The sequence below is a fragment of the Patagioenas fasciata genome, chromosome 19 (genome assembly GCF_037038585.1).
Source record: "Patagioenas fasciata isolate bPatFas1 chromosome 19, bPatFas1.hap1, whole genome shotgun sequence".
NCBI lineage: Eukaryota > Metazoa > Chordata > Aves > Columbiformes > Columbidae > Patagioenas > Patagioenas fasciata.
The window spans coordinates 7,226,200-7,248,772 of record NC_092538.1 but is presented as its reverse complement, the minus strand read 5'-3'; the positions used below and the strand labels follow the sequence as shown (position 1 = coordinate 7,248,772).

At 60.4% G+C, this 22,573-nt stretch overlaps 5 protein-coding genes across 7 annotated transcripts in view; all 5 read left to right on the top strand.

Annotated features, from left to right (window-relative positions):
- The window catches only part of DTX2 (deltex E3 ubiquitin ligase 2), a 31,496-nt gene extending 30,223 nt beyond the window's left edge, over positions 1 to 1,273 (top strand). For all 3 annotated transcript variants that reach the window (XM_065853370.2, XM_071816900.1, XM_065853368.2), the window contains 2 exons: positions 242 to 331; positions 611 to 1,273. In XM_065853370.2, coding sequence (XP_065709442.1) covers positions 242 to 331; positions 611 to 835 — 315 coding nt within the window. In that variant the 3' untranslated portion in view covers positions 836 to 1,273. The remainder of the gene's footprint in view (positions 1 to 241; positions 332 to 610) is intronic.
- A 2,159-nt stretch (positions 1,274 to 3,432) lies between these two features.
- On the top strand, positions 3,433 to 5,835 carry LOC136110234 (uroplakin-3b-like). The gene is made up of 7 exons (XM_071817155.1): positions 3,433 to 3,530; positions 3,924 to 4,081; positions 4,427 to 4,576; positions 4,660 to 4,879; positions 4,973 to 5,049; positions 5,264 to 5,384; positions 5,652 to 5,835. The coding sequence occupies exons 1-7, from the start codon at positions 3,433 to 3,435 to the stop codon at positions 5,833 to 5,835; spliced, it is 1,008 nt and encodes a 335-aa protein (XP_071673256.1).
- A 378-nt stretch (positions 5,836 to 6,213) lies between these two features.
- LOC136110115 (uroplakin-3b-like protein 1) lies at positions 6,214 to 8,458 on the top strand. The gene is made up of 6 exons (XM_065853310.2): positions 6,214 to 6,349; positions 6,766 to 6,912; positions 7,015 to 7,246; positions 7,332 to 7,408; positions 7,862 to 7,991; positions 8,128 to 8,458. Exons 1-6 carry the CDS (start codon positions 6,214 to 6,216, stop codon positions 8,231 to 8,233), a joined length of 828 nt encoding a protein of 275 aa, XP_065709382.1. The 3' UTR covers positions 8,234 to 8,458.
- Positions 8,459 to 10,500: 2,042 nt separating this feature from the next.
- On the top strand, positions 10,501 to 20,117 carry LOC136110025 (ras GTPase-activating protein 4-like). The gene is made up of 20 exons (XM_065853170.2): positions 10,501 to 10,643; positions 14,502 to 14,558; positions 15,128 to 15,241; positions 15,580 to 15,641; positions 15,720 to 15,852; positions 16,147 to 16,228; positions 16,305 to 16,436; positions 16,514 to 16,605; positions 16,872 to 16,995; positions 17,083 to 17,236; positions 17,563 to 17,627; positions 17,830 to 17,942; positions 18,012 to 18,198; positions 18,457 to 18,594; positions 18,703 to 19,020; positions 19,094 to 19,231; positions 19,307 to 19,442; positions 19,523 to 19,643; positions 19,729 to 19,787; positions 19,931 to 20,117. Exons 1-20 carry the CDS (start codon positions 10,501 to 10,503, stop codon positions 20,050 to 20,052), a joined length of 2,490 nt encoding a protein of 829 aa, XP_065709242.2. The 3' UTR covers positions 20,053 to 20,117.
- A 633-nt stretch (positions 20,118 to 20,750) lies between these two features.
- On the top strand, positions 20,751 to 22,500 carry POLR2J (RNA polymerase II subunit J). The gene is made up of 4 exons (XM_065852951.2): positions 20,751 to 20,876; positions 21,042 to 21,131; positions 21,389 to 21,563; positions 22,215 to 22,500. Exons 1-4 carry the CDS (start codon positions 20,824 to 20,826, stop codon positions 22,248 to 22,250), a joined length of 354 nt encoding a protein of 117 aa, XP_065709023.1. The 5' UTR covers positions 20,751 to 20,823; the 3' UTR covers positions 22,251 to 22,500.
- The last annotated feature ends 73 nt before the right edge of the window (positions 22,501 to 22,573 follow it).

The following is a 22,573-nucleotide window of genomic DNA, read 5'->3' as shown; positions in this document are numbered from 1 at the left end:
AAGAGGCGTCTTTCCCCTGGCTGCATCTGCTCTGTGCCACAGGGCAACCTTCTGCTCTCAGTCGAGCTGCCTCCATAGTACAAACAGCCTGCAGAGCTGGTGTTCATGGGAACAAGGGGCTCCTGTGTGATACAGGATCTGTGTTAAATTCTGCTACTGGTGCTAAATCCTGTTGCTGAGGGATTGTCCGACTCATGTGAAGATGGACATTTCCATGCCAAATGTGTATTCTCTATTGCAGGGCCCTGAGCACCCCAACCCTGGGATGCCATACACAGCAAGAGGCTTTCCTCGCCGTTGTTACCTGCCCGACAACGAGAAGGGGAGGAAGGTAAGGTGTCACACACTGATAATGTGACCCTTCTCAGGTTGTCTCTTGGCCCTGTGTTGCTGAGAGTTCTGGGAATATTTTTCAAGTCCTGGAAGACCAGCAAGTGGTTCTTCCCATCAGGGTCACCACATGGGTAACTAGGACATGAGGGAGATCCCTTCTGATGGTGTGATCTTTGCTTTCCTTCTGCTACAGCAGAGATTTAGGCTGTTAAGCTTCTGGCAAGCTGCTTTCATGGTTCAAATCTCCAGTTCTTTTTTTCTTTCCTTCTATCTCTAGGTCCTGGAGCTCCTGAGGGTGGCCTGGAAGAGACGCCTGATTTTCACCGTGGGCACCTCCAGCACCACCGGCGAGAGCAACACAGTGGTGTGGAATGAGATCCACCACAAGACAGAGATGGACACAAACCTGAGTGGCCATGGTTACCCTGACCCTAACTACCTGGACAATGTGCTGGCGGAGCTGGCCGCGCAGGGCGTCACCGAGGACTGCCTGGGACAATGAGCTGTGCACACCTCGGGCACCTACCTAGTGCACTTACTCCTGTTGCCTTAAGTTCCTGCGTCCGACCGCCTGTCACACTGAGCAATAACACAGTCCCGTGGGAGCCCTGCCCACTCTCTACAGTTTTGTTTGTTTGTTTGTTTTTCCAGAGGGAGGGCTATTTTTGTAGAAACTGCACTTGCATCTCTGGGTAGGGTTGATGGCCACACGGGCAACTAGCTGGGACAGTGGTCCCATGGTGACAGACCCACTTGTGAAGGCAGAAGCTTTCCTTGTTAGTGCTTGGGAACAGGATGGGGGGAGGGTGTCTCACTACAACTGGACCAGGTGGAAAGCAAATGAGGGTCTCCCTGCCCCTGGGGCACCTCTTGCAGCAAAGCCTCCTCCTCCTGCCCCTCTCTCTGCTTGGTCATAATAAACTCTTCATTTCCACTGCAAGTTGTAGTGCTGCCTCATGGCTTGGGGTGCCTCCCTGTTTGGTGGCCCCCTCTGGGGACCAGCCTGCTCTGCAGAGCTGGGGACACTTGATCCAGCTGGGGGAAAGGAGGAGAAAGCTCAGCTTTGCTGGAGGATGTGACTCTGCAGGTGCAGTCCCAGGCACTGGGGATTGCAGGCTGTCCGTGCTTCACCTGGCAGAGGGGACCCAGCAGTGTCCCTCCTGGGGAAAGTCACAGCCCCCTGCTCTTTCTGTGGGCCACCATCCCTGCTCCTCTTGTCCTGAAGCCCTTCTGGCTGGACCTGCCCTCCTTTATCCCCCTCTCTGGGGCGAAACGGCAGCAGTTTGGGGCTGTTCGTGCCCCAGGGAAGCCTCTGCAGGGCGGAGGCTGTTTGGCAGCTTTGTGCTGCTGCTGCAGGGAGTGCTGGTGCCACCAGCTGGTGACAGGCCACCAAGGCGAGCAGCCTGGCAGCCACACAAGGCTCCCAGCAGAGATGCTCTCCAGAGCACCCTCCTGCACCATGAGCTCTGCCTCTTGGCCTTGCCCCAATCCTGGTGGCCTTGCTTTGCATTGTCCCTCTTCTTGTCACCTGGCAGCTGAAACCTTTCTGTTTCTGGCTGTTCCCTGTGGCCACTCAGCCGCAGCTGCATGTCCTGAGAGCTCTGCCCAAGCTAAATCCCTTTGACACATCAGCAGTCCTGGTGCCATCTGCCATGTCACCTCGTTCCCAGGAGATCTGGGACATGGCCGTGCTCTGCTGGCTCTGCATCCTGCTGTGACCAGCATGTCCTGGACCAGCAGAGAGGGGCAAATTTCTGTCATGCCAATATAAAAGTGAAAGGGTTTTCAGAGCTGTGGAGGGCTGGAACTTTCCCCAGCGCCCATCCTGTGCTTGCAGCCTCCTGGTTCCCCTTGGCTGCAGGTTCTGGGGATGCTGCAAAACCAGGAGCTCCTTGGGAGCAGCAGGTACGTGTATTTGGGTTGCTGAGCTCTACAGAAGCGGGCTGTGTCTGCCTCTCGTCTGGTTGTGAAAGATAGAGGTTTTGTGTTTAAACCTCAGCTGTCCATCCCCAGATGATGTCCTCCCAGCAATCAAAATGGTGAATTGAAGTGACAATTAAGCAGAGTTCACCCAGCCCTGTACAAAGCAAGAATTTCCTGCTGAGCGTGGCCCAAGGCATCTTCAGGAGATGCTCCCCAGGGTGAATCAGATGGAGCCTCCCTGTTTCGGGGCTGGTCCATGGCCGGGGCACTGTGGCATGAGCTGGTGAGGCACAGCGACTTGTCCATGTCACATCTTCCACCACAAGGACATGAGGCGTCTCCTAAAACCCTTTTGCTACCTGGGTTCTGAGCCCTGAGATGGCTTAGCTGCTGTGGCAGGGGATGTGGGTGGCGAAAGGGTGAAAGCAGCAGATGCAGGTGCTCAGTCCCAAAGTGGGTCCCCTCTGTGCCCAGGGGCAGCAACCGGCAGAGGGGAAAGGCACGCCTGGGATGCTGTGGTGCTGGGAGGGGACAGAGCACCAAATAATTGCTGATAATGCCACCAGACAGGTCTGACCGAAACCTTGGGCCCCCTGGCCCTGGCTAGAGACCCATGTGGGGGTTTCTCCCTTCCCCCCAGAAGGTTCCCAGCTCTCTTGCAGCAGAGTGGTTATTATTAGCCCAGCCGTGGCCCCCCAGGTATGCAGGGCCTGCGTCTCAGTAGCAGGTACCGGCAGCTGAAACTGTGACTCAGTGTCCCCCTGCGTCACCCTACCGCCCTCGCCCCGCCGCTGGCACCCCCTGGGAGCACAGAGGAGGGCTCTGAGGTGGCAGAGGGGGGGCTGGCGTGTCCCCATGTGTATCTGGGTATGCTGGGGCAGGTATTGCTGGGCAGGAGGAGGGATGGAGGCTGCAGCTGTGCCTGGTTTTCCCCTCGGCAGCTGGACTGTGTAATCTCCCAATGCCCCATTTGCACTTAATCTGAGGGCACGGTCCCAGCCCCCTGGGGGAGGGGAGGAATCCTCTCCCACGCAGGAGTGGGCAGGCACAGCCCTGGGCAAACACTAGAGAAGGGGCACTTGAACCTTCTGCCTGGAGAGCAGCAAGGGGGGCCCCTTCCAGGGTCACTGTCCCTGTCCCAAGGGCTTGGAGACCATTTCCCCAGGGAGAGGGGCCATGATTGTCCCTGCTGCCAATGAGGGGAAAGGATTGACAGGGAAATACCAGTATGGGGTGGCCCTGGAGCTTGGGTGCCTCTGCACCCCCGGCACTGGGTGGGACCGTTTGCCTTGAACACTTGGGGTTGTGGGTGAGTTTTGGGTGTGATAATTCTGGAGTGCTTACCCCTCCTCCGGGCAAGGCTGGCTGTGCCAAAAACAGCTGGGGACAGGCCCACCCCTCACCCTGGCTCTGGGACACCCGTGGGGAATCAGGTCCTGGTGGGGCACATGGGGGTGCAGGACCACTCACCTGGCTGCCCCCATAGTCCTGACCAAACCTCCAGCTCCTGCTAACTCATCCTTGAATGTGGCTCCTCTGTGCCTCAGTTTCCCCTTTCACATCGCAGACTTGTGCTTTGCATCCTCACACCCTGTGCCTGCCCCTCAGGGTGGGGGTTTGGGACCAGCGGGTGACCCGGGTGGTGCAACTGTTCCCTTTGCCCACAGGGTCCTGCGGGGCCGGCAGAGCCAGTGCAGGAATGTGGGTCTGGGAGGGTCCAGGACCCAGGACAGGCGGTCCCCGCCGCGGGGGCTCGCGAGCTGGTTCGTCCCCTCGGCAGTGGGACGGGATGAGCAGAGCGGGGTGACGCTGCCATGGAGCTGCCGTGGGTGCTGCTGGCGCTGGCCGGGACGGGCGCAGTCACAGGCCTGGGTGACTCCCCCAATGGGTTCGGGCAGGGGGGCTGTGGGCTCAGAGGGGCTGTGAGGCGGTTTCCCCAAGGTGTTGGTGCTGGGGAGGGGGTTATAGGGCTGGGTATGGCTGGGGGGTCCTCACATTGGTACTATCCTCCTGCTGCTGGCACTGCCAGCACCCGCTGAGCTCCCCCTGTGCCGGCACCGGTGCTCGCAGACCCTGGCATGGGCTGAGGTCCAGCAATTACCAGTGGGTGAGTAAGGGTGGGATGGGTGAGGTGGGCACAGGATCCCCCCTCTCACCCCCTGTCCCCCAGCCCTGCTGCCTTACGTGCCCCGCGTGCCCCCCACACCGCTGCTGGGGAAGCTCACGGCCACCACCTTCACGCTGGAGAGACCCCGCGGCATCTTCACCCCGCTCGCCAACGCCTCCGACACTGTCTGGCTGGTGGTGGCTCTGGCCAACGGTGGGTGCTCGCTGCTCCGGCACACGTCCCTGCCGTGGCAGGACCCTCACCCCAGCCACTCACCGCTGCTCTGTGCTGCACAGCCTCGGACGCCTTCAGGAACCCCCCGTCGCGGGATACTGTGCCCCCGTACGAACAGCTGCCCACCGCCCATGCCTACATGACGCTGGAGGCGTCAGTGGCCGCGTACGCCTGCTCAGCACCCAGCTCGGCCGTCCTGCGGGTCGGGGGGGACACGGCATGTGGGAGACAGGGTGACCGGGACCCCTGCAATGGGCCCCTGCCCTCCCCAGGGCCCTACAGGTGAGGTTGGGGTGATGGACCCCCCCCAGGTCCCCCACGCGGCAATTCCCCAGGGAGCGCGGGCTCATCCCCCTCGCTGTCACCATCCCACAGGGTGAAGTTCCTGGTGATGGGCTGTCATGGCCCCAAAGCAGAGACGAGGTGGTCGGACCCCATCCTCCTGCGGAGAGGTACTGGCGGCACTGTTGTCCCCCCCGGGTCCCCTGCACCTGCCCTGTTGGGGTGCTGGCATGTGGTGTTGCATCAGCCCTGTGCCATCACCCCAAAACCCGAAGGGGAGGAACAGTCCCCGCTGTCCCCCAGCCACCCTGTCCCACCCCTCTCCATCGCACCATCCCTGAGCCCCCCGTGTCATCCCATGTCCCTCATCCTGTCTCCTTCCAGCCGGCAGCCCCAGCACCATTGACCCCAGGCCTGGGCACCGCGGCAGTGACATGGTGGTCATGGCCGCCCTCCTCACCAGCCTGGGGGCCGCACTGGTCATGGCAGCAATTGGCATCATAGGGTACGGGGGATATGGGGGTGCGGGGAGCCATGCTCAGGGGACATGTCCATAGGGGCACCAGGAGAACACCGTCCCCTCGGCCCCATCAGCAAAGAGATGGAGTGACTGAGACGTGTTTAAGATTTAAAAAGCCTTTTTTTTTTTTTCTTAAATTGGGGGTTTCCTGTAGTTGGGTAGTGAGAAAGGGCCCCTTGGCAGCAGTTGACACGGGGGGGTGACAGAGCTCTGGGGACCCCGCTTGACATCTCTGCTTGTCTCTCCCCGTAGTGCCCAGGTGTGGAGTTCCCTGTGCTGCCGGGATTCGGGGAGCAGCACCTTCACCCGCAGCTCCTACAGGACCCATCACATCCCCCCGGCCCTGCCCCGAACCCTGCCCCCCGGCTGCAGGTGCAGCCCCCCAGGGCTGGGCTGCTTTGTCCCCCAGCCTCCCGCTCCATGTCCTGCCAAGTAAATTCTCACTTTACACCTTCTACTGCCTCCTCCGTGCTTGGCCGTGGGACATCCCCCTCTCCACCCACCACCCCTTGGGGCTCTGTTCACCAGCTGGGGCTGGGGAGAATGGGGGTACTGGGACGCCCCAAAACCACTCGGGGCCTCGGCTTGGTGGTGCTTGGTGTCAGGGTGGGCACATGCTGACACCGATGGGGTCTGGTGGCCTCAAGGGTGACATCACCCTGGGGTGGCATTGCCCTGCTGCCCCATTGCCAGGGCGAGGGCTGTTGCCGTGGCAGTTCTCAGCACAATTCACCGGTGGGCGCTCAGCCATAGCAAATGATGCCCGGGGAAACGAGCCCGACCTGTTTGCCGTGGGGCTGCGGCCAGCGCAGGAATGTGGGCGCTGGCGGCCGCGGGCGGGTTCCGTGGGGACGCAGAGCCCGGCCGGCCCCACTCCTGCCCTCGGCATCCGGGCGCCCGCACGATGCTCCCGCTGCTGCTCCTGCTCCTGGCGACGGCCCACGGGCTGAGTGAGTCTGCGATGCCATCGGGCTGGGGTCCCCGCTGTCCCCTGCTTGAGAGGCTCCACTGTGCACAGGGACACCCCAGAGCCTGGGGGTGCAGGGGAGCTGATGCCACCGCTATTCTGGGTGCCACTCCTGGTGTCACCTTCCTGGGTCTGCTGGCACCGCGCGGGGTCCTCTGGGGGTCTTGCAGGGGTGTCCGTCCCCGAGTGGGGGCACAGGGTGTCTATGCTTCCACTTTTCATGAAACATGTTGTGTCTGAGCCTAAAATGGGGGGCGGGAGGCAAGCAGGACCCCTGCAGCTGGGATCGTTGGGGTCAGCTCCCTCTTGTCCCCCCTCCAAGCCCCCGGAGCTGCCGGTCACGGGCTGCAGCGGGGGAACCGCGCCCCCTGCCGCACCCCCCTTGGTTTCTCACCACAGAGACGATCGGGTACACCCCGACACTGGCCAGCTCCTCCCTGGGGGGCCTGATCACCGCCTCCACCTTCACGCTGGAGCAGCCCCGCTGCGTGTTCTCTGAAGATCCAGGCAACCCCGTCATCTGGCTGGTGGTGGCCGTTCCCGAGGGTAGGTGGGGTGCGGTGGGGAGCAGCCCTGGGCAGGGGTGTGCGCAGGGCTCCCCGTGTTCCCCCCGGGGTTCCATCCTCACCCCTGTCTCCATTCCTGCAGCCGTAGGCACCTTCAATGACAGCGTGGAACCGGGGTCCCCTGAGCGGGCGTTCCAGAGCTTCCCCAGGAACGCCTCCGCCTACATGACCCTCAACACCACCCTCCTCAACTACCCCTGCCCCAAGCGCCCCGGGGACATCACGGTGCTGCGCGTCGGCAGCGAGACGAACTGCGCCAAGGATGATACCAGACCCACCTGCAACGGGCCCCTGCCCAACCCGGGGCCGTACCGGTGAGCCTGCACATGGGGACGTGTCCCCCATCCTGCCGGCAGCCCCAGCTCGGGGGAGCACGGCCAACCTGCCCTCCCATCCCAGGGTGAAGTTCCTCTCCCTGAACGGCTCCGTGCCCGTGGCGCAGACAAAGTGGTCAGAGCCCATCACCCTGAGGACAGGTACCGCTGCTGGGGTGCTTGTCCTGCTCCTCACACCCATCCCACAGCCACAGGGTGCGGGGGGGACATGGGGTGGTCCTGGGGGGCTGCATGCTGAGCTTCAGTGACATGGGGTGCAGTGCTGCTGTGAGCAGCTGGGTAAACAGAGGCAGGGTGCTGCTTTGGGTCCTGCTGGGATACGATGGCCTCATGTGATGGTACATGGTGTTTGCACAGTGTGATTGTCCACGGTGTTTGCACAGTGCAGTTGTACATAGTGTTTCGATGCTGCATTTGCACAGTACCATTGCACATTGCATTTGCACACTGCAATTGCACAGCGTGTTTGCACGCTGCATTTTCACGGTGCAGTTGCACATTGTGATTGCCCACGTACACACGGTGCCCTGGCCGGGCCACCCACACTGTCCCGGGGTGCTTGTCCCTCTCTCTCCCCTCTTGCTCTCTCCCCAGCTCAGCCACCCGGTGACATCCCTGCAATGGGCAGCGGGCACAGCGCCAGCATGATCGCCCTCACCTCCATCCTCTCCATCCTCTTCGCCATCCTGCTGGCCGGCCTGGTGGCCATGTTGGTCTTCTGGGGGTGAGTTTCACCCCCGCATCCCACCGCACTGTCCAGGAACCGTGATGGGTGCTGGGCACATGGGACTAGTGCCACAGGGTGACACCAGCACCCCGTGGCCCCCACCCTTGTCTCTCACTCCCCCTTCCCTCCCCAGCTCGGACACCTACAGTGGCAGCAGCACCTTCAGCAAGCCGGAGGCGGTGACGGTCCGGCGGTACAACACCCACCACGTGTACGACCAGCCGGCTGCCCGGCTCTGAGCCCCCACCACAGCCCCCCGCTGCCTCCCCATCACCCCCCGGCACCGCATCGGCTCCCCGCCTGCTCCCGCACCAGCCACCACTGACCTGCGCACCCTTGGGTGCCCTCACGACTGCACCACCAGTGTCGGTGGCACCGTGTCCACTGCTGCGGGGGCACAGCCGGAGCTGCCACAGGGAGCCGTGATGGAGTGGGGGATTAAAGACCCTTCCATGTGCTTTGCACCCACCTTTGCCTCCTGTTTGTGCCCCCCAGGGAATGGCACCCACTGGAACCTCGCCAGATCCCACAGCCCCCGAGAAAAGCCCCCGTCCCTGTGTCCCCATGCAGGGCTCTGACCCCTATCGCTGGGTTGGTGACGGCTGCTGGACTGGGGCAGGATGTGGCCAGAGATGCTCGGGAGTGGAAGAATTATTTTCACACCCAGCTCAGGACACACGGTGCCAATTGCACCTGCTTTGAATGGGGAAAAGTCTCCTGGGTAAGAGGGAGCGAGAGGCACCTGACCCCCCAGACAGCCCCGGCACTGGGGTGAGGGGCACAGAAATGCCCCCAGGAGTGGGTGGGGGGTAGAGGGGGGCTATTTGTCCCCATTTCCCTTCATCCCACAGCAATTTCTCCCTGCCCCAAACTCGGAGGAGGGTCACCCACCCAGAGCTGGCCCAATCCTGTCTGGGTGCTGCTGGTGTTCCCCTGGTAGCCATGAGATGGCAAGAGGGGACCAGCAGCTGGGGCCTGATCCTGCACTGGGGTGTGGGTTCCTGATCCTGCACTGGGATGTGGGTCCTCAATCCTGCACTGGACTGTGGGTCCCTGATCCTGCACTGGGGCGTGGGTCCCTGATCCTGCATCAGGATGTGGGTCCCCGATCCTGCACTGGGATGTGGGTCCCTGATCCTGCAGCCTGGGCAGGATGAGACCCCTGATGCTGAGGACAAGAGGCCAGAGAGCACTGGGGGGGAGTTGTGCCCCCCCTTTGAGCAGAGTCAGGGCAGGCATGCATGTATGTCACATATACATATATTACAAAAACCTGGTTTTTTTTCATAAGTGCCATGCAAAGGGCAGCATCACATTTATACCTGATCCATAGTCACAGCACCCTTACCAGGGTGTCCTTATGCTGCCGGGGAAAGGCACGCCTGGGATGCTGTGGTGCTGGGGGGGGTATTAGCAACTTGCCCCCCCGCGCTGCCGCTGCCAGGAGTGGCCTCCATGGAGCCCAGCCAAAGAAAATCGAGCAAATCTGGTGATTAAGCCCCGGGAAGATCAGCCCAGCTGCAGCGAAGGGACGGTGTTTTCCAGCAAACGTGGGTTCCCTCCATCCTATCCCATCCTGGGTGTGAAACACCTGTTTCACCTGCAAAGCGGCTCCAAGCAGCTGGGGGTTTATCCCCTGTCACACAGGTGGCCCTGACTGTGTGTGGGGCTGGAACTGACACATGGAGAGCCAGGGGTGATGGCGGCAGGGACTGCACCTCGTTGCCTCTGTGGGGGAGGCAGAGGGGCAGAGCTGCAGGACGGGGCAGTGTGTCCCCAGCATGTCCCTGCCATGTTCCTATCATGTCCCCGCCATGTCCCCACGGCAGTCAGGCACAAATGCCAAGGACCGCTGGTGTCTGCCAGCACAGCCCTGAGCCCCAGCTTTGGGTGCTGGGAAAGTCCTTGAGCCCGGGTCCCGCAGGAGGGGTCCGTTGCCTCCCCTCCCCTGTATTTATGGTACCAAGTCCCCCAGAAATGCCACCACTCCCTTCGGGGGGGCTGCAGTGCTTAAAAAAATGAAAAAAGGTACAAACGCCAAACAAAAGGTGGGGTTTGAGGCACAGGGCAGTGAGGAACAGACAGTGCTGGGCCGGGGGCTGCAACCCCCAGGTTCGGGGGGGACGGAGGGCAGGAGGTGGGTCCGGTTCTTAATTACCTTAATTACCAACCCAGGCGGGGGGCCGGGCTGAGAACCCCGGGCTGCACCGCCCTGGGGCCGCGGCCGGTCCCCGGGGCTGAGCCGGACCGAGAGGGCGACCCCCACCGCCGCGGGGGGAGTCCCCGTCCCCCGGCGGGACCCGCTCCGGAGCGACTCCGCCTCGGCCCCGCCCAATTCCGCCTCGGCCCCGCCCCATTCCGCTCCGGCCCCGCCCACTCTCGCTCAGGCTCCACCCCTTAGAAAACGGCATATATAATCACCCAATCGCCGTCGGGGAAGGAATTCAGGCCCCGCCCCTTTCCCCGCCCAGCGCGCTGATTGACGTCCGGCGGCGCCGGTCCGCACATGGGCGAGGGGTCGGCAGGACGCCGGTTCGAGGCTCAGCGGCTGCGCTCCGTTACCTCCCCGGTATTTCCCCCCACCATGGCTCGGCGGAGTGCGCTCTCCATCCGCATCGTGGAGGGCAGGAACCTGCCCGCTAAGGACATGTGAGTGTCCCCGGGGGACCGGGAGGGGTCGAGGGGGGGACACTCTGGAGGGAGTCCCCTGGCCTCAGGAGTGCTGTGGGCTGCGTCCACAACAGGTCACTGTGCTTTGAGGACACCACCCCCAGTGTGACTTTGGGGTGTCCCACCTGCTTTGGAGGCTCCTTCAGAATGGCCTGAGGTCCCCCCAGCAGTACTTGTGCTTTGGGGGTTCCCTCCAGGCTGGCTTTGGGGTCCCCTTGCATTGGGGGTTCTTCCCAGGGTGGGTTTGGGCGTCCCCCCAGCAGTGCCTATACTTTGGGGGTTCTCCCCAGGGTGCCTTTGGGATGCCCTTTACTTTGGAGGTTGCCTCCGGGGTGACTTCAGGTGCCCCCAGCAGTTCTCAGTGCTTTGGGGACTCTCTCAGGAGTGCTGTGGTGTCCCTCCTGATTTGGGGACACCCCCCATGATGGCTTTGAGGTTCCCTCCCAGGTGCACCCAGTGCTGTGTGATGTCCCCAGCAGTTCTTTGGGGTACCCCAAGAAGTGCTCCCACTTTGGGGAGCTCCTTCTATGCTGCCATGGGGCAGGGCTGGCCCCACCATGCACCCCCTCACTCCTGCAGCTGGGTCCTTTGCAGGGACCAGACATGAAGCAGCACCCCCTGGCACAGCCATCCTGTCCCCGCTCCACTCCCAGCCCTGGCTCAAGCCCACCTGGCTGCGGTCCAGGGAGCTCGGCTGGCAGCCCCTCTGGTTGGGCTTTCCCTCCCTGGCAGCCCCCCAAGGGCTGCCCGCGTGTCTCGGCATTTTCCTCATGGCTCTGATCCTTATGGGGTGGGATGTGGGGACAGTGTTGGGGTGGGACAAGGGGACGGCAGCTGGGGGCTGTTGAGGAGCGCTCCGCAGCCAGGCAGAGCCAGGGCTGCCGGAAAACCAGCAAAAATCCCCACAGCCGTCATGGAAAAAGAGGATAAGCAAGGAAAGAAACATGACTTTTTTTTTTTTCTTTTTAAATCCCATGCTTCGGGGCCTGATTTTTAAATCCCTCGGCATAACTCCCTGCGGGAGCTCGAACCAGCGTGGGGAGGCTCTGTTTTTTTTAGGAAGCTCTGCTTTTTGGGAGTCTCTATTTTTTTCAGGAGAACGTGTTGCTGCACAGCAGGTCCCTGCAACACCTTCCAGATCGGAGGCTTTGGGACGTGGCTGTGGGCGGGGGGGCGGCTGCCCCGGCGGGGAGGGAAACCCGAGCGCTGGATCCTGCCCCTGACCTTGACCGCGTCTGACCGCCGCCCCCCTCCCCTGCGGCCGGGGGCTTGTGAGGTTCGATTCCTCCGCCTTGCCCTGGCACCGCCTTGGGATCGTCACCGTCTTCCCCCGCGGAGAAACCCATCTGCGGGGTGTCAGTGGTGACCCCGGCTGTGTTCGCAGGTTCGACTCTGCTTGCAGCCACCCATGGCTGATGGGGCTCCCCAAACCCCCGTGGAGCCCCCGGGTTTGGCCGATGTTGCTGTGGTTTGTGACTCCCCTGGTACCAGCAGCAGCCCCCACCGCTGTGCCCGGGGTTCTCCCACCTCTTCCCAGTGCAGAAAAGCCGTTGTTTTGTTTTGCCTTCCCCGCCAGCGCCCGCCCCGCGCGGGGTTTGGCACCGAGCAGCCACCAAACCATGAAACTGCCCATAAAGAGGCAGGAAACCTGCTCCTGCTTTCGCCCTCCGGCACGTCACTGCCTGACACCGGGGACAAAACCCGTGCAGAAGGGAAGAGCTACAGCAGCTCCAGCTCTGCCCTGGGTGGGCTTTGCCCCTGTGTTCCCCCTCCAGGACACGGTGGGAGTGTGAGCTGCCCCCCAGCTGAGCGCTGCAAAATCCTCCTGTGCATCTTCATTACAGGAAAACAAGGAAAATGAGCTGCTTTATTTTCTTGTATTGCCCCCACCCCGGCTCCCTAGGGCTGGGCAAAGGGGCGCCACCATCTCCACCAGTGAATTTTTAATTGCTAAACTCAGTGCCTCAGCCCCCAGTGCTGCCTGCTGGGATGGGTAGCAGCAGGGAACACACATTTTTATTTCCTCCTAACCTAAACATTTATACTGTTCTATCAATCTTTAAAGCTTCAGTCTTCATTTCCTCTTTCGAAAGCCCAGCCTTCCCCTTTCCTAGCTCCTTCCCCTGCACCAAACCCCCAGCCACGCTCAGCGTAGGCGGCAGCAGGATGCCCAGTGCCCGCTGGAAGCCGTGGAGCTTTATAAAACTCTTCCCCTGATGCCTCCCAGGCTGTGCGCAGGGACGGCAATGCCGTGCAGACAATGTCACCCCCTGCAGTGCTGCGTTCCCTTCAGCCTTTGCTGTGGGGATTTGTCCCCACTGACACAGATCACAGGGTCCCCAGCAGCTAAGGCACCGCTGCAGCTGCTCCTGCAGCCTGTGGGGGATGGATTTTGCCCATCCTGTATTTTAATCCCCAGAGCACGCGATGCTCCAGTGCTGCGAGGGTGGCTTTGTGGTACTCTGCATCCCAGGGGACATGGAGCAGCCCGTGCGCTCAAAACGTCCCCGTATTGGGGATGGGGATTTTTATGCTGCTGGTGTCAAGTCAGCTCCCATCTCAGACTTGAGTTCAGCTTGCCCAGGGTTGCTGGGCACGGCTCAGGTGGGCAGATGTTCTCTTTCTGCCTGTGTGCTCCCTGCCTGCTTGATGGTTTGCGTAAGGCAGGAAATGTCAGCAGCAAGCTCTGGTTAATGATGCTTCATCCACTGCTTGCATTAAAAACCTCTCTGGAGACTGGGAGCAGGCAGAGAGCTGCTCTTAGCAACCCGCCTGCGCTGCCCGCACTGCGTGTGGCTGGGGTGCCAGTGCAGTGCCTGGGATGCACAGCCTGGAGAACACCCCCCTGAGCTTTGTTTTGCAGAGCAGAGGGCCCCCAATCCTGTATAACCCCTCCAAACCCTTTTAATCCCCCCAAGAATTGGCTCTCAGCCTCCCCAGTTTTGAGAAGGGCAATTGTTCTGTGCTTGGGGACCCCAAACCCCCATCCATGTGCTCCCACATTTTTCTGGGGGACTCGCATCTGGTTGATGAATGCTGCCGGGACCGGTGTTAAGGACAAACTGCTCAGAGCAGGACAGGAACCATAACCTCCCACCCTCTTGGCACCTGGGTCCTGCCTCTGGCCAGAGCCCCCACTCCTGCCTGCAGCTGAGTCACCTCTGTTCTAATGACCTGGGGCAATAAACTGTAAAATGGTGATTTGTGTTTTTTTGGCAGCAGCGCACCAGAGCAATAACTCGAGTTGTCCCCGGGGAGGAAGCAGAGTCAGAGCATTGTGGCAGCTGCCAACAGCCCATGGCTGCTGTGACACGTGCTTCACACCCTCTGCATCACCAGGGGTGTCCCCAGGGATGTCCCTGTCCCTATGGAGGTGTCAGGTGTAGAGGCTCTGGGTGCACCCCAGGAGCTGCTGTGGCCCTGCTCCTGGTGTGTGCAATGGGGCTGTGGGTGGCTGGAGCCGTTTTGGGGAATGGGTGGCTTTTGTTTGTTCTTTGTCTTCCTATTTGGAAGAGAAAAGCCACTTTAAGCTGCCAGCAGGATCCGGTGGCCGGACACACTCAGGGATGTGTTTCCCCAGGCTGGGAGCAAAGCTGGGGTCACCAGGCGCCTGCAGCCGTGGCCAAATCCACCCACCACAGCTGCTGGCATCTGGGGGTGTCCCTGTACCCCCATAGCCCTGGGGTGTCCCTACAAGCGGCACCTGCAAGGTCCCCCTTCTGTGTGGGGGTTTTCCAGGGCTGAAGGCTTTGGTCACCATGACAGCCCTGTGGGGTTGGGACAGGGGCCCGGGGGGGCAGCTGGCAGTGCTGACAGAACCATGCCGTGTCCTTCCAGCACAGGGAGCAGCGACCCGTACTGCATTGTGAAGATCGACGATGAGGCCATCATCAGGTCAGTGACACCGTGTCCCTGGCTGGTCCCCAAACCTGCCGGCACACCTGGTTCCTGACGTATTCCTCCATCCACACTGCTGCACACTTATTATTCTTATTATTCTTATTATTCTTATTATTCTTATTATTCTTATTATTCTTATTATTCTTATTCGTTCTTATTATTCTTATTCGTTCTTATTATTCTTATTATTCTTATTCGTTCTTATTATTCTTATTATTCTTATTCGTTCTTATTCGTTCTTATTCTTTATTCTTTCTTTATTCGTATTCTTTTATTACTATTGCTCTTGTTGTTGTTATTACTGTTATTCCCTGCTTTGGGCTGAGCTGCTCCTCCAGACACAGACCATGATGTCTAACAGCTCATGACTGCCCCAACCCTGTAAGCCACCCCCAGGTCCTGCCAGCCCAGAGCCACAAGATGGCACAGAGACCCATTCACTGCCCCAGCTGAAGGTTCAAAACCACGGGTGCTGCCCCCAGCCATGTGTCACCGAACGCTGGGGAGCTCCCAGGGCTGGGGAGTGCCTGTGTCCCTTGTCACCAGTACCACTGGCCCCACAGGACTACCACTGTGTGGAAGACGCTGTCCCCATTCTGGGGGGAGGAGTATGAGGTGCATCTCCAGCCCACCTTCCACAGCGTCTCCATCTACGTCATGGATGAGGACGCGCTCAGGTATTGGCAGCTCGGCCGTGGGGTGGTGGGGATGGGCGTGGGGGTCGCAGGTTGGTGGCGTTGGCTGCCCGCATATCCGACCCCATGGTAGACACCAGTGAATCCACACCTGGCTATGCTGGCTTGAGCTTTGGGACATAAATGGGTGAAGTGCTTTCCCAAGGTTATTTTCCAACTTCTCCTTGGGGACAGACATACTGTGGTGGCCCCACCCCAGGACACTTGGGTGCTGTGTCTACTCCCGCAACACATAGCAGGGGGGTGTCCTCCCTGGGGTGCGGCAGAACCGGGAGTCTCCAACCCCACCCCGTGTCCCACTCCCAGCTTTTGTTTTCCAGCCGCGATGACGTTATCGGGAAGGTCTGCATCACCCGGGACATGCTGGTGGAGCATCCCGAGGGTAAGGGATGGGTGGCTGGGAGCCGGTCTCAAGGGCCCCTCAGTGACCCCCCCATGAGGGTTCCCCCTTTTCCCACAGGCTACAGTGGCTGGGTGAGCCTCAGCGAGGTGGACCCCGATGAGGAGGTGCAGGGGGAGATCCATCTGCGGGTGGAGGTCCAGGGGAGCCAGGGCGGCCGGCGGCTGCTGCGCTGCACTGTGCTGGAAGCCAGGTGAGGGGGGGACACGGGGGTGGCAGGGGGCTGTGTGTGCAACTGGGACACATACGGCGAGTCCTGGCTGCTCTGTGACTCAGTTTCCCCATTGCATCAGAGTCTTCTCCATTATCTGCCTGTGGGTTCAGAGCATCTTCCCCACCACCCAACTGGTGGGGGTCCTGGGGCAGGGTCCACCTCCTCTGCTGGGCTTTAGGGCTTGCACCTTGAGATGTTGGGGAACCGAGGGGTGCCATGGGTGCCTGTAGGTATTTTGGGAGGTTCCTGGCAAATTCCCCCTCTTCTCCACAGGGATTTGGCCAGGAAGGATCGCAATGGTGCCTCCGACCCCTTTGTTCGCCTGCGCTACAATGGGAAGGCACAGGAGAGTGCTGTGAGTATCACCTGGTGTCCCCAGGGAGGGTGGGATCCACTCAGCGAGGTGGGGGATGAAGCTGTTGCCGTCACAGGTGGTCAAGAAATCCTGCTACCCCCGCTGGAACGAGACCTTCGAGTTCGAGCTGGCCGAGCCCACTGAGGAGAAGCTGTGCGTGGAGGTCTGGGACTGGGACCTTGTTGGCAGGAACGATTTCCTGGGCAAGGTGAGTCCCAGATCCCATCACCGCTGCCGGGGGTCTGCCCGGCTGCCTACCCGACCCCTCCTGCCCTCCCATCACAGGTGGTGTTCAGCGTCCAGGGGCTGGAGGCGGCTGGGCAGGAGGAGGGCTGGTTCAGGCTGTGGCCGGACAAGTCCAAGCCAAGGGAGGACGAGTGAGTGTTGGCACCAGAGTGTGCTGGGGGTGGATGTCCAGGGTCTCTCCAGTGCCCTTGGGGAGGGGGATTTGGGAAGCATCAGCCCTTTGGAGGGGCAGCTCCTGGAAATGCCCTTGTCTGGGGCGGGGGGCAAGTGCAGGGCAGCCCCTCCTGCCCACTCAGGCTCTCCCTGGCTGTTGAGCCACCTTTTGCTTGGTGGAGCACTTCACCCATCCATTCATTCATGCACCCACACCCACCCTCCCCTCCCCATGCTCCTGCAGGCACCGAGGCAGCCTGGGCTCGCTGCAGCTGCAGGTGAGGCTGCGGGATGAGACGGTGCTGCCCTCCCCCTGCTACCAGCCCCTGGTCCAGCTCCTGTGCCAGGAGGTGAAGTTGGGGCGCCAGGTGAGGGGTCCACATGAAACCCTGATGGGGCACCCACCTTCCTCTGGCTCTCTGCCAGGGTCACATCGTGGTGCTTCTCCCCACCAGGATGGCCAAGTTCACCTGGTCACCCTCCTGGATGAAACCATCACAGCCGAGTGCCGGCAGGAGGTCGCCGTCAACTTGGTCAAACTCTTCCTGGGCCAAGGGCTGGTCAAGGAGTACCTGGACTTGCTCTTTGAGCTGGAGCTGGCCAAGCCCTGTAAGGCTGGAGTGGAGCTGGAGGCTTCCAACCATCTCCTGGGGCTGCAAAACCTCCAGGACCTTGTGTGGTGATTTTTTGGGGTGATAGCTGAGGTTCGGCTGTCACACTGTGCTCTGGCTGAGAACCTGTTGGGTTCATCCCAAGCAACTCGCGGGCGGAGTTTGGGGGAGGGGCGGGTGGTTTGAGGTTTGGAAATCCCCACAGCTCTCATGGATGTGGATGGGGGTGGAGGGCAGAGCCCCTGTAGACCCCCCCATGGTGGCAGCTGCCTGGTGGGTGAGCTGGGGCCATCCTGCAGCCACAGACCTTTTCCCGTTTTGCAGGCGAGCCCAACACTTTGTTCCGGAGCAACTCCCTGGCCTCGAAATCGATGGAGTCGTTCCTCAAGGTGCTGTGCTGACCAAAACCTGCTCTTACAAGGTCACCCTGGCTCTGGGCTGTCCCCAGTGGGGCTGGTTCCCCAGGGGGAGCGCTGGTGGGGCCGCATCTTCCCCTGGGGCTGGGGGGTTGGAGAAAATCCTTCATCAAGGAGTCTGGGGGTGTTTGGTGCCAAACCTGTGGCTGTGCCCCCTGTCATGGTCCCTCGGCAGGTGACAGGAATGCCATACCTGCACGCCGTCCTGGGACCCACCATCACCCGTGTGTTTGAGGAGAAGAAGTACGTGGAGCTGGACCCCAGCAAGGTGGAGATCAAAGATGTCGGGTAAGGGGCGTGTGGGGCGGTGGGGCAGGGGGGCTCTGGCTGTAGGGCTGATGGAGCCGGTGCCCGCAGGTGCTCAGGGCTGCACCGGGTGCAGACGGAGGGTGAGGTGATCGAGCAGGGCCGGCAGTACCTCCAGTCCTACTTGGATGAGCTGCTGGACGCCATTAGCAGATCAGCCCCCGCATGTCCGCCCGTCATCCGCGCCGTGTTCCGGCAGCTCTTCCACCGCGTCGGGGAGCGCTTCCCACAGCACCAGGTCGGGCTGCGGTGGGGGATGGACTGTGGGTCAAATGGGGACATCCCCAGGAGACAGGGGTGTAATCCCCAGCTTTGGGTTCCCCTCTTGGGTATGGGGGAAGCCCCCCAGGGATGGGTGCAGGGGGACAGCAGGGCCATGCTGCACCCAAACAGCATCCCTGGTGCTGAAACCAGCCCCCCATCCCATCAATGTATGAGGGATGTCCTGCGTTGGGACAGACGCTCACACATCTCCCCCCACCTCTGTTGGCTGCAGCACACCAAGTTCGTGGCCATCACCAGCTTCCTCTGCCTCCGGTTCTTCTCGCCAGCCATCATGACCCCCAAGCTCTTCCACCTGCGGGAGACACACGCCGACGCACGTACCAGCCGCACGCTGCTGCTGCTGGCCAAGGTGGGATGGGGAGGACGTGGGGAGAGAGGTGGTGTCACCCACGTGGGGTTTTTGGGGTGCTTCCCATTGGGGAAGGCTGGTGACACTGTTGTCTCCGGGGGTCTCCAGGCCGTCCAGCTGGTGGGCAACATGGAGCCGGCGGCCGGACGGGCCAAGGAGACCTGGCTGGCCCCGCTGCTGCCTGCCCTGCAGCAGGGCATCGCCCTCATGAAGGACTTCATCACCCGGCTGGTGGGCATGGAACAAGAGGAGAAGGAGGAAGGTGAGGGGCAGCCACCAGTCCCCCCCACCACGGTGGTGAAGGAGGGGCTGCTCTTCGTCCACAAGACGCGGGGCAAGGGGCCAGTGCTGGCCACCGCCGCCAAGAAGCTGCACTTCTGCCTCAGTGGGGACACCCTCAGCTTCGGCAAGAGCCCCGGTGCAGAGGTAAGGGGGTGCTGGGGGGCGGTGGGGGTGGCAGCGAGGTGGCACTGACCCCCTGTGTGTGTGTCCCCACCAGCGTAGTGGTGCCATTGCCCTGGGTGACATCCTGGCCGCTGAGAAGGTGGAGGAGAAGAGCTTTGGGAGCGCCCATGTCATGCAGGTGGTCTATGTTGACGCGGGCGGGCAGCAGGAGACGGCGTACCTCCAGTGCAAGGTGGGACGGGGACCGGGGACAGACACCCCCCGCAGGGGTGTCACAGGCTGTGACACCCCTCACCGCTGTCCCCAGTGCGTCAATGAGCTGAACCAGTGGCTGTCGGCGCTGCGCAAGGTGTGCGTCAACAACCCCCGTGTGCTCCGCGCCTACCACCCCGGTGTGTTCCGTGGGGACAAGTGGAGCTGCTGCCACCAAAGGGAAAGGACAGGTACCGGGAGGGGCACCCGGGACTCCCGTGGGGGTGCCCCTGTGGTCCCCCCTGCCACTGTGAGCCCCGTTGTCCTGCAGGGCCGGGCTGTGACCGGACCCACCATGGTGTCACGCTGCAGGAATGGAGTGACCCCCTGGACCCTGCCACGGAGGCTCAGCGCCTCTTCCACCACCTCCTCGGCCTCCGGGGGACCCTCAGGTGAGACCCCACCCTGTGGTAACCCCACTGCACCCCCCTCCACCCCCCTTCCACCTGCTGAGGACCTCCCTATTGCCTCCCCCAGGGAAAAGTACTGGGAGCTGCTGGAACCCGAAGATGCCCAAAATGGCCCCATGGGTGAAGGTAGGAGTGGGGTGGGGGGGATTCGGGGGACCCCATTGGGAATGCTCTGGTTAGGACACATCCCCAGGGTGTTGGGGGCCACTGTGGTGGTTGGGTGCCCCCTCCTTGGGGGATATTGCGGTCTCACTGTTCCCCCTCGACAGGTGTCCCCCTGCCCGAGGGGCTGAGCCGGCTCTTGGGCGTGCTGGGGGACCTGGAGCAATGTCACCGCCTGGCACAGCCCCCGGCCCCCCCGGCCCCTGCCCTGCTGCAGCTGCAGACATGAGGGGCCCAGTGTCCTTCTGGGGGGTCAGGGTTCCCATGTCTTGAGGACCACAGTGGTGGCAATAAAAGCACTTTGTATCCTGCAGCCCTGTCCTGTCCATCTCTGGTGGGGACACTGCTGGACATGGGGATGGGCACTGGTGGCTTGGGGGGCAGTGCTGGGTTGGGGACTGGCCAAAGCTCTGCTGGTGGCACTGGTGGTTCTGCTGGTGGTGGCACTGGTGGCAGCATTGGTGATGGTGCATGGTGGCAAATGGTCATGGTAGCATTAGTGACACTGATGGCTCTCCTGGTGCCATTTCTGATGGTGGTGTTGCTGGTGGCAGCACTGGTGGTGGCACCGATGGTGACACTGGTGACATCACTGATGGTTCTGCTGGGGGTCTTGCTGATGGTGTCACTAGTGTTGGTGCTCCTCACATCACTGGTGGCAGCAACAGGGTGGTAGAAACATTGACGGTTTTGGTGCTGATCCCACTGGTGCTGCCACATGGTGTCACTGGTGACACCACTGGTGGCCCTGCTGGCGGCGTCACTGGCGGTTGGGCTGGCGCCCGCCTCTGGTGGCTCTAGTCCTCATGGTGTCACCGGTCCTCATGGCGTCACCGGTGACATCACCGATGACATCACCGGTAGCCCCGCTGGTGACGTTCCTGGGGAGCGACCCTGCGCCGAGCCCTCCCGCTCGCCAGGGGGCGCTGTCGCCGCAGGAAGCGAGCGGAAGTGACGCGACGGGCGCCATAGCAACGGCGGGGCGAGCGGCGGCGGCGGGATGAACGCGCCTCCGGCCTTCGAGTCGTTCCTGCTCTTCGAGGGCGAGAAGAAGTGAGCGGCGGCGGGGGGCGGGACACAGACCCTGCTGGGGCCGGGAGGGGGACACCGGGAACCCCGTATGGTGCCCCCGCGGCTCCCCCGCGGCCTCCGGGCTGTGTGGGTCGGGGCAGCCGCTCCCTGAGGCGCTGCGGTAACGACCTGTCTGTATCCGCCCAGGATCACCATCAACAAGGACACGAAGGTGCCCAACGCCTGCCTGTTCACCATCAACAAGGAGGACCACACGCTGGGGAACATCATCAAGTCGTGAGTACATTTAGTACATTTTGAGGGGGCTTGGGGCTTTTTAAAAATTCTTTTTTGCCTGAAAAACTTGTGGTAGCTGTCAGAGCAAAGCAACTCCGCCCCTGAAAATGAGGAAACAGGCTCCACACATTCATAGAGCCCAGTTTGAAATTATGATGACAAAGCCTATGGGAAACATGGCTTTTAAATTATTTTATAACATAATCCCCATTTTCATTTGCGCTATGTGGTCATTCTTCACTGCTCTTCTATTCCAGGCAGTTACTGAAAGACCCCCAGGTGTTATTTGCAGGGTACAAGGTCCCGCACCCGCTGGAACACAAAATCATCATCCGCGTCCAGACCACCCCTGATTACAGCCCCCAGGAAGCTTTCACCAACGCCATCACCGACCTCATCAGCGAGCTCTCCCTCCTCGAGGAGAGGTTCAGGGTATGCTGGCTTCTTTTTTTCTTTAAAATATTTGAGATCCTTGCAATTAAAAGTTAAAAAGTAAAAGTTAAGTGAAGGGAGATGTAGTATTATCTTAAAGCTGCTATTTCAGGTCAATAAATTAATCAAAGCCAAGCAGCACCAGGTCACTCAGCTCCTGTCCAGGCACAGGGCAGTCTGGCTGTGCTGAAGGATTATTTGTGTGCCCAGGGTGCTCTGTAATTCCCTAGATGGTCAGCATTGGTTTCTTTACAGCCTTAATAGTGTAGAAAACAATTTGCTATTCTTACAACCTCTTCTCCCACCAAAACTCTGGGACCATATTTTTCTTTTTTTTTGGACCACTTCTCATCGCTTTTGCTCAACTGTGCAATTGTAGTTATTTAGCCTCCGATTTTTGAAACTTAAATGTGGCCTGAAAGGTTATTCAGACAAAACTGGGGGGTCTATGAGTATGATACTGCCTGTGTGCTGGTAAAAGGTAATAGGGCACCACTTTTACAAATACTTTTTGACTTTAATGTTAGTGTTACTTCTTTTGGACGGTGTAGATATTTCCACTGATGATTTGTGGTGGTTCTTGCGTTTAAACTGACCTCCTCCAGCTCAGCAACAGTTCTTAGCACATGTATTTTTGTTTGTGTTTTCCAGGTTGCCATCAAAGACAAGCAAGAAGGAATTGAGTAAAATCACCCCATTTGGAGCAGACTGTACTTCTGATGCAGAATGATATGTCTGTTAGTTAAATGCTGTATTTAAACCTCCATTCATGGCAAATATTTTCCTCCTCCTTGTCCCACTTATGTCAAATTTTTGATAGCAGCAGTAATCTTTTGATTTTTTAATTTTTCTTGTCTCAGAGAGGCACTTTGCCAGGAGGATTTATGTCTTGTTTACTTTGATGGATCAGTCATTAAAATGATTTCTGCTTTTCTAATTGGAGCCTTCAGGCAAATATTTGTACTGGGCTGTTGGCAAGTTTATTGTGAGCGCAATTCCAGAATGTGATG

Bases quoted from the DNA above. Each gene is read 5' to 3' on its own strand.
- LOC136110234 (XM_071817155.1), top strand. From the start codon at position 3,433: ATGATTGTCCCTGCTGCCAATGAGGGGAAAGGATTGACAGGGAAATAC. The intron at 4,880-4,972 runs GTGAGGTTGGGG...ACCATCCCACAG, and splicing joins CCCTCCCCAGGGCCCTACAG to GGTGAAGTTCCTGGTGATGG. The intron at 5,050-5,263 runs GTACTGGCGGCA...GTCTCCTTCCAG, and splicing joins CCCCATCCTCCTGCGGAGAG to CCGGCAGCCCCAGCACCATT.
- POLR2J (XM_065852951.2), top strand. From the start codon at position 20,824: ATGAACGCGCCTCCGGCCTTCGAGTCGTTCCTGCTCTTCGAGGGCGAG. The intron at 21,132-21,388 runs GTGAGTACATTT...CTTCTATTCCAG, and splicing joins CTGGGGAACATCATCAAGTC to GCAGTTACTGAAAGACCCCC. The intron at 21,564-22,214 runs GTATGCTGGCTT...TGTGTTTTCCAG, and splicing joins TCCTCGAGGAGAGGTTCAGG to GTTGCCATCAAAGACAAGCA.
- LOC136110115 (XM_065853310.2), top strand. From the start codon at position 6,214: ATGTGGGCGCTGGCGGCCGCGGGCGGGTTCCGTGGGGACGCAGAGCCC. The intron at 6,350-6,765 runs GTGAGTCTGCGA...TTCTCACCACAG, and splicing joins GGCGACGGCCCACGGGCTGA to AGACGATCGGGTACACCCCG. The intron at 7,409-7,861 runs GTACCGCTGCTG...CTCTCTCCCCAG, and splicing joins GCCCATCACCCTGAGGACAG to CTCAGCCACCCGGTGACATC.
- LOC136110025 (XM_065853170.2), top strand. From the start codon at position 10,501: ATGGGCGAGGGGTCGGCAGGACGCCGGTTCGAGGCTCAGCGGCTGCGC. The intron at 19,232-19,306 runs GTGGGACGGGGA...CGCTGTCCCCAG, and splicing joins CGGCGTACCTCCAGTGCAAG to TGCGTCAATGAGCTGAACCA. The intron at 19,443-19,522 runs GTACCGGGAGGG...GTTGTCCTGCAG, and splicing joins CCACCAAAGGGAAAGGACAG to GGCCGGGCTGTGACCGGACC.